Consider the following 12,119-nt stretch of genomic DNA (forward strand, 5'->3'; position numbering starts at 1 on the left):
TTGAGGCTGATGCCCTCAAAATGGCATTAAGATTCCAAAATAAATTCTGGGAAAGATTTGGATAGATGGGATAGTACTACAAGACTTGCCCCTCAAAGGAAACTCAGCAACCGCCACTGCCTCTGGGCCCTCCTTTCACTTTCCTGGAACATGCTGCCAGGATGGAAGTGAGAGCAGATATGGGAGCGGTGTTTGGGAAGCTTTTAGATATGTGGATGTGCTGGGAATAGAGGGATTTGAGTCGTACAGGCAGAAGAGATTAATTTAACTTGGCAACTTGTTCAGTGCAGACATTGGTGGCTAAAGAGCCTGTTCCCATGCTTTACTGTTCTATGTTCCAGATACGGCTCTGGGATAGGGTTATAGCAATGGCATAGAGTTGGGAAATACCCAGGGCAGCAAACCAATTGTAGGTCTCAATGCATGAATTTCTCCCATTCTCACTGCAGTCCTTTGCTAAGTTGTGCAAGTATCTTGGTTCCAAACCAAAGTGAACAAATTATATGCGAAAAAAGTCCCTTGATTTTTATTATGTTTGGTTAAATGGCTGACTGCATGGTCCATTTTAACAATTTTGAGATTTTCAAATAGAAAAAACATGTAAAATCTTTCTTGCATTTTCTTGACATTTATTATTACGTTTCAAAATTCCAGAGGTATTAAACATCAAGCCAGTTTGTCAAGTGGAATCAGTATAAAAGGAAGTTATTGAATTTTGGGAACTATTTTTAGTTCCCAAAATTCACCCACTGGTCACAGTGGCGCAGCGGTAGAGTTGCTGCCTTACAGCAAATGCAGCGCCGGAGACCCGCGTTCGATCGCCGCTACGGGTTCTGTCTACGGTGTTTGTACGTTCTCCCCGTGACCGGCGTGGGTTTTCTCCGAGATCTTCGATTTCGTCCCTCACTCCAAAGACAAACGGGTTTGTAGGTTAATTGGCTTGGTAAATTAAAAAAATGTCCCTAGTGGGTGTAGGATGGTGTTAATGTGCGGGGATCGGTGGGCCGAAGGGCCTGTTTCCGTGCTGTATCTCTAAACAAAACTAAACATTTTCTCTGAACATCATTCAAAGTTTTAAAGCATTAGTTTGTATTCTACCATGTGATTAAGTTTCCTCAATTTGAACAGTGATATTTATAATCCAACTGTTTCAAAATAATGTTATTTTTGCAAAATTTTCAAATAGGTGGTGATTTCTTTTCCAGTTAATTTCAACTGTTAGTTTGAAAATAAATGTGTATGTTTCAGAGTACTGAGTTTTCTGAGACACCATCTCCAGACAGTGATTCAGTAAATTCAGTGGAAGGCAATTCTGAACCATCGTGGTTTAAAGACATCAAGTTTGATGACAGTGATACTGAGCAGATGCAAGATGATGGAGAAGAAATCATGCAAAGTAAGTTACATTTTTAACGATGCTGTAGGTGAGTGAGGTCACTTTATTTTGAGGGATAAAAGAGTGAGAACTTATTCTTTGGTCATTGGATATTTGTGTTCCCCTTATGATGAACATTTATCCCCATGACAAACATTTTATTCCCCTTTGATGAACATTTAATTTTATGTGCAGAACAATTATTTGGAGCACATAACAATTATTGTACTTGTTCATAACATAGTTATTGCCAGTTTTTTTCAAAAGGAGGAAAGAAAAGCCTCTATCATTTCTTTGCATGAATTATAGTTTGGAAATATGCTGTGCAGTATACATTCTGGGAGGGGTTTGTCAGTCTGACACTGGTTCGAGTAGATTTATGAAACTAGAAATAGGTAAGATTGATTATATCACTTTTTGACTCTTTGTAACCCTATCCATTTGTTAGAACCAATTTACATCAAGCAGTACGAGTTCCTCCTGTCTTTTCAGCAACCTACAATCTTAACGATAGATCATATTTAGGAGTTTAGAGTAGTTTCAATAATTGGATTTTTGTATGATTAACACAATTAGAACTAGGTTCTCTGAAATGGTAATGAATGAATAAATGAATGAGATAAACTACTAATATTGTGGTCCAATTATGCAAGCGTTTTCCACCAAATTAGCCACCAGGTTTTCGTTGAGAATTTCTGGAGACAAAACCTTTGATGTCAAACATCACATTTAAAAAGTTCTTTCATTTACTTTTACACTTCCATGGCCTCTCAGCTAATTGTGACACAATAGTTTGTGTAATATTATCCAAAGTTTCAATCTAATATGTAACTTCTCAGGAAGATACTAACAGCAAACCATTGTTTAGAAAAAAGAGGAAGGTGAAATAACAATGCGCCGATCATTGGTATAAATAGATTAAATTCTTGCTGGTGCCATTCTGTGGGAATAATCTGAGGAGACAGTCAGCAGTTCCCTTTATCTTGTGTTTCGAAAGCAAGCTGCAGGGGATGAAGAGGAATTTATAGACTAGGTACCTTCATTAACTTGGCTGATAAAGGGGACAAGAAAGGAACAATAAGGGACACCAAAGAATACTAAGGCTGCTCTTCCAGTGGTCAGCACGGTGACACGGGTAGAATTTCTGCCTCACAGCGTCAGAGACCTGGGCTCAGTCCAGACTACGGGTGCTGTCTGTACGGAGTTTGTACGCTCGCCCCGTGACCTGCTTGGGTTTTCTCTGAGAACTTCGGTTTCCTCCCACACTCCAAAGACCTACAGGTTTGTAGTTCAATTGGCTTGGTGTAAATCTAAGAAATTGTCTCAAGTGTAGGATAGTGTTAATGTGCGGGGATTGCTGGTCAGTGCGGACTCAGTGGGCCGAAGGGCCTGTTTCCACGTTGTATCTCTAAAGTAAACTATAAACATAAATATGAATTCAGTGGAGCTAGGTATTGAAAAATTGTTGAAAGTAAAGTTAATATTAACTGAGCATATCCTGTTAGAAATACATTTACAATTTATGTACAATTTTAAAATTTGTCTTTCAACATGCACGTAGGATTTATTTTTAATTATAAAATGTCAGCATTATGTTTTTGTGCACTGACGTGTGTGTGTTATCCACAGTTTTAGCTGTGGTGAATGGTTTTTGCTTTTTGAATATCTTTGTTTTGTTCATTGTACTTTTCGACAGCTTGGTGTGTAATTGTGTAACATCAATAGATTCCCTCATTCTTGATGACAGTAAATTCAACATATTAAAATATGGTCATTTCAAAAAGAGCAATTACCACAATCGGCACACTTGTATGGGTCTGTTTTCCATGCAGCCAAGAGGTTAATCAGTCCATTTTGCAAACGATTGCTTGTTTTAATCTGTTGGCAAGGTTTATTTTTAATACAGCATACAATGGGGTGTTTTTAATTTTACTATCAAGTTGTTATACAATGTATTATATTGTTAATAATCCAGTTTTGTTATTAGATAATTTTTCTAGCAAATAATGGGTTGATGAGTTTGCAGAATTCATTCTTATACAATATTCTATGTTCATCTTCTATTTACAGTGATTGTCATAGCTGTAGAAATGTTCATAACTAATTGTGTAAAGATCCTGGTATGCATAATAAATATTTATGTAAACAGCCATTATTACTGCACTTAATTTGTAAGCTGCTCTTTTTGTGCTTCTTCCCTCCCTCAAAATACCATTTTAATACATTTAAGCTTTGTTATTCTACAATGTTACATTGACAATGAATATGGTTTCTTTAAGAAGAGATTTCATTTCAAAAGTGCGGAGAAACCTACTAAACTGAACAATCATAGCTACACAGCAGCATGCAGTTTCAGCTAATTATACATATCGTCTCATGTAGAGTACATAAACTAAAATTCAGGAAGAGGGTTCAAAAAGATGGGTATCTGATAACGTAGGAAAATAACCACTATGCTGATGGTAACACTACATAACAGCGTTTTGTTTCCGGGCTCATTATCTGTTAAAGAAGAAAGGTAATATGACAAACTTTTTTCTGAAATGATATCATTTTTATGACAAACTGAAATGTAACCATGTCTTTATGTGCCAACATCAGCGAGTCTTCTCTCGCCTATTTTATGGTATATTTCCCTGTGCCGATATTATTGTTCCCATTCTAGTGAACTGTGTGGAGCAACTAATTGGGAGCATGCCCACCTACTAACTAACTGCTATGCAGTTTATTTGTGGATTTGGCGAAATGCCGTGGCATGCAACAATTTTGGATTGTAACCACATGTCTTCAGCAAACTAAGATTTACTTAAAATTTGGTGTTTATTTATTTGGAAGTAATAGTTTCTGCTAGAATTAACTTTGCTTTCAACTTGACAGCTGTGTCAAGTTCACAATGACTAAGTTTCATTGGGTCACAACAAATTCATTCTGAATGGAATATCGTGACTTGGTGTTAAGTTTGTAAAAATCTAATAACAACCCATGACATGGGTTAATACACAGTTTGAATGTCAATGGCTATGAAGGTGCTTTGGTTAAATTTCCACGAACACAGTCATCGTAATTTTTTACAGGCTTTTCCAGCCCTAGCAAGCGTACATCAGTAAGCAGCTTTCAGTCAGTCATGGACAGCGACTCTGCAGCCTCTATCAGCCTAAATGTGGAAATGGACAATGTCAACTTTCATATCAAGAAACATTCCAAGTACCCGTATGTCCCAACACATCCAGCAGATCAGAAAGGTATGGAAGGGAAAAGACACAATGGAGGAGTCAGTGGTAGGAATGCAGTTTAGTTCTTTAGTCTGAGGTTTGGGGTAAAATTAATGCCCAAGATAAAAGTATGCTTAATTAAAAAAATAAGTAATTGTTGACTCCTGGTAGTTAGTATAGAGTTTTGGCCCCTTGGTTTAATCCAGAAGAACTAATTTACTTTCTTAAAACAAAAGGGAGTTCATTTTATTGAATGAGTAAACAATGCCTGAATACTGGGCTGTATTTGCACCTTGGCTTGACAGTAAAACAGTCCTGATTATTTTTCCCTATTCTGCCCATAACCCTCCTTCAGTTCATCCACTCTCTATATAAAAAAATAATAAATGCCATATCCTTTGCATGGTAACATTACAATTCTTGTACCTGCTTTGCAACTAATCTTTGCGTTGCAACTGGCTGGCATTTTACAGATGCCATGGATTTGTCTTCTTGCTATGCTGAATGCCTTCAAATTATATTGTTTTGATCATGTTCTCTTTTATCTTCCTAGAATATAGTTAAGTCTATCATTTGTTATCGCTACGCTGATGGTGTCCATAAGTTATCGTTGTATCACAGCCTCTTTAAGCTAATGTCTTTGCTTGTGCAAGATGCCATCATTTGCTTAATACCATATAGCATTTAATTTTGATAATGTTTATTCTTGTCCTGACCTTGTGAAATAACAAGCTTTGCATGGTGTGCTCTGTGTTTGTCTTGTGTTCGGTGGCTGACATATTCATGCATTTCTTTATTCTGTAGATTGCATTTAGCTAAGATTAAATCCTTTAAGTTTATAAACTTTTGTTTTAATCCAGAAAATCTCAGAAATGGTGTCTTCAAACTTTAATTTTGTATTAACAACCCGTTTTTATTTTATGATTTTCCAACAAGACTAAAATATTGATTTCATTTTCATGACAGCATGTTACTTGTCTATTGTGAATAACGTTGTACAGTTGCACAATGTTTCAGCTTGTTAAAGTCAGTTTACCTCATTTGTTTGCCAGAATTCCTGGTATCTGAAGATGGAGTTCAACAAATCATCGGTATAAGTGATGCTTTTATTAAAGGCAAGTAACATTTTAGGTACAAATTTCTTGAGATTATGACGTGAAATGTTTACCTGTAAACTTTCCTTTCATTGTTAAAAATGTAATCAAAGTTTAAAATGATGCACTGTTTGCACTTGAGTGTAATCTTAAATGGGCATCAGGTTTAAGTCCATCTCAGGAGTTATGCACTTAATCATTAAAGAAAGAGACTTTATTTGAACAGGACATTCCGTGTCTGTTGTGCCATATTTGCTGTAGTGTATTGAACCATAGTGACTAATGCAAAATAAATCATTTGGTTTTGAAACACTAAGGTATCGTCAAGACATTATATGGATGTTGCTCTTATCAGCTGTGTTAAATGTTAGAACTCAATTACTCCTGTGATAGATTGAATCAAAGCTAATGAATCGCATTAACTAAACTTGGAATGGTGCAACTTGAACTGATGTTGACTTGCCGTTAAATGGGCAGGTGACAAAAATAATATCATTCCAACAAATAACCGGTTTCAGGTTGGCTGGATGGCAGAAGGCAAAGAGCGGCAATAAAGGGGGCTTTTTTCTGGTTGGCTGCCAGTGACTAGCGGAGTTCCACTGGGTTCAGTGCTAGGGCGCTGCTCTTCACGTTGTATAATAATGATTTGGATGAGAGGATTGAAGGCTTTGTGGCTAAGTTTGCGGATTATATGAAAATAGGTGGAGGGGCAGGTAGTGTAGAGAAAGCAGGGACACTGCAGGATTTGGATAGGTTGGAAGAGTGGGCAGACAAGTGGCAGATGGAATATAGTGTAATGAAGTGTGGAGTCATGCATTTTGGTAGTAGGAATAAAGGAGTAGATTATTATTTTGTAAATGGGGAGAGAATCCAGAAATCAGAGGTGCAAAGGGACTTGGGAGTGCTGGTGCATCATTTCCAAAAAGTTAATCTGCAAGTCGAATCGGTAGTATAGAAAGCAAACGCAATGCGAGCATTTATTTTGAGAGGTCTTGTATACAAAAACAGGAATGTAATATGGCGCTGGTCAGGCCGCATTTGAAATATTGTGAGCAATTTTGGAACTAGAGGTCATAGCCTCAGAATTAACGGATGTTCTTTCAGGAAGGAGATGAGGAGTTTCTTTAGTCGATGGTGAATCTGTGGAATTCTTTGTCACAGAAGGCTGAGAGGCCAAGTTAGTGGATATATTTAAGGCAGAGATAGATTCTTAATTAGTACAGATGTCAGAGGTTATGGGGAGAAGGCAGGAGAATGGGGTTAGGAAGGAGAGATAGATCAGCCATGGTTGAATGGCAGAGTAGACTTGGCCTAATTCTGCTCCTATCACTTCACGTTCACACGTTATAGGAGTTGAATTTGGTCATTTGGCCCATCGAGTCCACTCTGCCATTCAATCATGGCTGATCTCTACCTCCTAATCCCATTTTCCTGCCTTCTCCCCATAACCCTTGACACCCGTTCTAATCAAGACCTTTCAGTTTTCCTAGCACCATCTCCTTAGTAATAGCCACACCATTAACTTCCACCCCATTACTCTCTAGGATTGCAGGCACACTGCTGCTGTCTTCCACTGTGAAGACTGATACAAAAAAGGTATTCAATTCCTCTGCCATTTCTTGATTTCCCGTCGTCACTTCTCCTGCATCATTCTCCAGCGGCCCAACGTCCACTCTTGCCTCTTTTTTACTCTTTATATATCCTTAGAAACTGTTGCTATCCTCTTTTATATTATTGGCTAGCTTGCATTCGCACCTCATCTTTTCTCTCCATATTGTCCTTTTAGTTACCTTTTGTTCTTTAAAAACACCAATCCTCTGGCTTCCCACAAATCTTTGCAATGTTATATGCAAAGTTATGATCTTCATAATCAGAGGAATTTTTGGACGGGATATTTAGAGTGCCTCTAAAATTTGTCATTCCAAAATAAGCTTAAATGGAATAGAAGTTCTGTCTGTATTTTTTTTAGCCCATAATTCTCACCCTATACATTTAAAATCATGGACTTGTGAACATGGAGGCTGACATTTATGTTGTGCTGAATCTTATCTTTTATAAATGAGTAGGGTGTGAAGTTTAAATAAAAAACAATCTGGAACAGAACCTGCATTGATCCCATCTTGTTTTAGTTGAGGCACAAAACTAGCTGGTGGAAACTGAAATGGCTGTCTAAATTTCATAATGAGCTAGCTTCACTTCATCACTCATTCTATTTTTCAATTTGGATAGTCATGTTTTGGGATTCCAAGTTGCTGCAACAAGCAACAAAGGCAGAATCGAAATACACTTGAGGACTACTTGCGAGCCAGGAAGATCAGCGTTTTTCCCAGACCTTTTTGTCCCCTGTTGGCCCCTGTGAACCACGCTTTCTACTTGAAATTAGATCAGCTTGTAAATCTTGCTTCCCAAGTATGGGAACCCCACTTAAAGGATTTCTACAGATCTGCTGGACATTCAGAACAGGCTTCCAGATGTCTTGGTCTCACAGCCACACCCCTTTATTCCAGCTCTTCCACCTCCACCTTAACTACCCATTTCCAGTCAGAATACCTTTGAGCTAAATCCTGCATATCCTTTACTTAATCTTTACTTTAGCTCTTAGGGTTAAAGGAATCAATGGATATGGGGGGAAAAGCAAGAACGGGGTACTGATTTTAGATGATCAGTCGTGATCATGTTGAACGGAGGTGCTGGCTCAAAGGGCCGAATGGCCTACTCCTGCATCTATTTTTCTATGTGCAGTGTAAACATTAAGAACAAATCTTTATTTCTGACCTCATCTTTCTGGAACTCCCCATCTTCACGCAAAGGATGGCCTACCCCCTAACATCCACTACAAGCCCACTGACTCCTACAGCCGTTTTGCTTAAATTTCCATCCTATTTACTTGAATGACTTTATTCCAGTACCTCAGATGCTTCTCTGTATTGCATTTGCTTCAATGATGAGACATTGTACACACATTCTCTGAAATGTGTTCCTTCTTTTTGAACAATTGCATCCCCTCTACCATTGTGAACAAAGCCCTTAACTGTATATCATCTGCTTCCTACACCTCTACTCTTCCCTGTCTCTTCTGGACAAAGTGAGGACAGAGTTCCCCTGGGCCTTGCCTTCCTCCCAAGCAGCCTCTGCATTCAACAAATCATCCTTCGCAAATTCTACTGGCACCAAGAAGATTCCACCACCATGCGTGCATTCCCCTTCCCTGTTATAATTTCATAGACTGTTGTCTGGTCTTTTGTCCCCACTCACAACTAGCCATCATGCCACCATAGGAGGTGAACACATACTCTTTCATCTTGTCCGTTCCCACCATCTAGGAACCCAAACACTCTTTTCAAGTGAAGCTGTGGTTCACTTATATTTTCCTTTATCTGGATACTATATCTGATGTAGACAATATTCATTATCTGACTTTAGAATATATCCTCGGAGCACAGAAGTTGGGAGACCATGTTGCAGTTATATAAGATGTTGTGGAGGCTGCATTTCGAGTAGTGTGTTCAGTTGTGGGCACCGTGTTACAGGAAAGATCTTGTCAAGCTGGAAAGAGCACAGAGAAGATTTTTACGAGGATGTTGCCAGGCCACGTGGGCCTGAACTACAGGGAGAGGTTGAGCAGGCTGGTATTCTACTCCTTGGAGCACAGGAGGATGAGGGGTGATCTTATCGAGGTATAGAATCATGAGAGGAATAGATCGGGTAGACACAGAGTCTCTTGCTCAGTGTTGGGGAATCAAGAAACAGAGGACAGGGGGGAGGGGGAAAAGATTTAATAGGAATCTAAGGGGTAACTTTTTCCTCACAAAGGGTGGTGGGTGTATGGAATGAGCTGCCAGAGGAGGTAGTTGAGTCGGGGACTATCACAATGTTTAAGAAACAATTAGACAGTTACATGGATGGGACGGGTTTAGAGGGATATTGGCCAAACGCAGGCAGTGGGACTAGTATAGATGGAACATGTTGATTGGAACAAGTTGGGCCGAAGGGCCTGTTTCAATGCTATATGATTCTGCGATGCTTTTATGTCCAAATAAGAACCATTTCTGCTTGTCTCAATGTAGCAGAACCACATTAACAACAAACTAGCCAAGTAACTTCACCCATCAGTGAAGTTTCCTTTATTCCATCTGTAGCCTATCCATCCAACCTCTGTTGTTAGCTAGATTAACTTGTTTTCAGTTTCTCCGATCTGATGAATAGTCCCTCTTTTGAAACGGGGTTAGGGTTAGCTAACTGTTAAATGTTTCACTATCCACCAAAGCTGCCTGAATTGCGTAGCTTTTTCAGCATTGCCAGTTTCTTTTTTTTATGTCACATTGGCTCAATTTTACTTGCTCTACTCTTATACTAAAACGGATGGTGTTGTAGACAGTGATGATGCTTATCAAGAATTATTGTGGGAGCTACTCAGCTGGGTAAGATGTTGCGTTTTGGGCGGTAATAGTTGTTAGGGCCCTGGGGAGGGTATGGATCAAAGAGACCTACAAGTACAAGTACATATTTTCCTTAAACTGGTGTCATGGATGGACAGGTTGTCAAAGAATGGTTTGGGCACATTTTCCTTCATCAGTCAGGTAATTGAATATAGAAAAAAAAGACACACAATGCTGGAGTAACTGCACAAATATGGCAGCATCCCTGGAGAACATGGATTAGCAATGTTTCGGGTCTGAACCCTTCTTCAGACGAGTATAGAAGTTGGGATGTTACGTATGACGTTCATGAAGCCACGTGTTCAGTTTTGATCACCCTATTATAGGAAAAATGCCATTAAGCTGAAAGAGTGTAGAAAGGAGTTATGAGGATGTTGCCAGGACTCAAGAGAATGAGCAATAAGGATGGTAGGGCAGGCTAAAATTTTATCCCTTGGAGCAGAGGACACTGAGGGGTGATCTTAGAGATGTATAAAATCATAGGCCTTTATCGCAAGGCTCGAGAGTTAAGAACTAGAGGGCATAGGTTTAAGGTGAGAAGGGAAAGATTTAATAGGAACTTGTGGAGCAACCTTTTCACGCAGAAGACGGCATGTATCGAGAACAGCTGGCAGAGGAAGTGGCTGACGCAGGTACAATAATATTTGAAAGACATTTGGACAGTTACATGGATAGGAAAAGTTTGGATAGATTTGGGTCGGACGTAGGCAATTGGGACTAGCTTCGATAGACATCCTGGTCGGCATGGACAAGTTCAGCCAATAGGCCTGTTTCCATATTGTAAGGCTCTATTACTATATCATATAACAAAGATCAAGAAGCTCAATGTTCTCTCAATTGCTGAAATTCAGCCTATTCGACATCCTATAAGAGACATTTCCTTTGAGCTACACATCCCAACCCATCCTCTTTTGCTGCTGAGAACTAGCTTGCATCTCTGTCTTTCTCAGTTCTGACAAAGGGCCTCAGACCTGAAACATTAACTATTTCTATTTCCACTGATGTTGCCTGACTTGCTGAGCTTTCCAGCATTTTTTGTTTTTGTTTCAGATTTCCAGTATCTTTAGTTTTTGTGATTTTCAAAAAAAGAGTGCTCTTTTTCTTCTTGGCTCAATTTTACTTGCTCTACTCTTATACTAAAACGGATGGTGTTGTAGACAGTGATGATGCTTATCAAGAATTATTGTGGGAGCTACTCAGCTGGGTAAGATGTTGCGTTTTGGGCGGTAATAGTTGAATGAAAGACTTCTTTAAATTATTCTTATTCTTATGTTTTGCTTCCAGAATCTCTCTTTAATCGCCGGGTTGAAGAAATATCAAAAGATCTTCTTTTTACACCACTTGGGTGGCATCACAGCTCACTGGAACACCTCAGGGAAGAAAATGGAGAGAAACAAGCTATGGAGAGACTACTGTTAGTATATCTATCCAAGCTGGAGTATAATATGTTATTACTCCATTACAATTACTCCAAGTAAAATTGCAATTAGCAAATTTGAAACTAGCTTGTATGGAAGATGTGTGTTTCACTCAATGCACCTTCTATGTTTATAATGCATAACATTTCTATTCTTGGTGTTGGTACTAATATAGTCAGAAATGTTTGTTTAAACCAAGATCTACTTTAATTAATAATTGCTAGTGCTATTATAATTGTTTTGAAGGACATATAATAGCAATGTTACAAAATTTTGAGATTTAAAAAATCAAGTCTGCAATTTATCCCATCAGATAAAGCATAAAAAGAAGTTTAATTTGACACCTAATTCACTTTCATATCTTCAGTATTAAAAAAGTTATGGCCATTTTCATACTCGGAAATTAGCATCTTGTTCCCTATTGCTTTTCAATTGACTTAACACAAAAGCTGTGATCGAGGACAGTCAAAAGCCCATAACTTTCAAGAGAACTGAAAGAAATTTTCAGTTATTATAGATTGAAGCATTCTGAAACAAATATGTAGCAATCTTACTTGGATGACCTGAAATTAAAGCATATA

The 12,119-nt window shown here is 38.5% G+C and overlaps 1 protein-coding gene across 4 annotated transcripts in view; it reads left to right on the top strand.

Annotated features, from left to right (window-relative positions):
• pikfyve (phosphoinositide kinase, FYVE-type zinc finger containing) overlaps window positions 1-12,119 on the top strand; it is a 121,154-nt gene that overhangs the window by 58,616 nt on the left and 50,419 nt on the right. For 3 of the 4 annotated variants that reach the window (XM_033023594.1, XM_033023596.1, XM_033023595.1), the window contains exons 11-14: window positions 1,249-1,396; window positions 4,450-4,617; window positions 5,640-5,702; window positions 11,405-11,534. In XM_033023594.1, the coding sequence (XP_032879485.1) occupies window positions 1,249-1,396; window positions 4,450-4,617; window positions 5,640-5,702; window positions 11,405-11,534 (509 nt within the window). The remainder of the gene's footprint in view (window positions 1-1,248; window positions 1,397-4,449; window positions 4,618-5,639; window positions 5,703-11,404; window positions 11,535-12,119) is intronic. The other variant, XM_033023597.1, reaches the window with a different exon arrangement.

The sequence above is a fragment of the Amblyraja radiata genome, chromosome 7 (assembly GCF_010909765.2).
Source record: "Amblyraja radiata isolate CabotCenter1 chromosome 7, sAmbRad1.1.pri, whole genome shotgun sequence".
NCBI lineage: Eukaryota > Metazoa > Chordata > Chondrichthyes > Rajiformes > Rajidae > Amblyraja > Amblyraja radiata.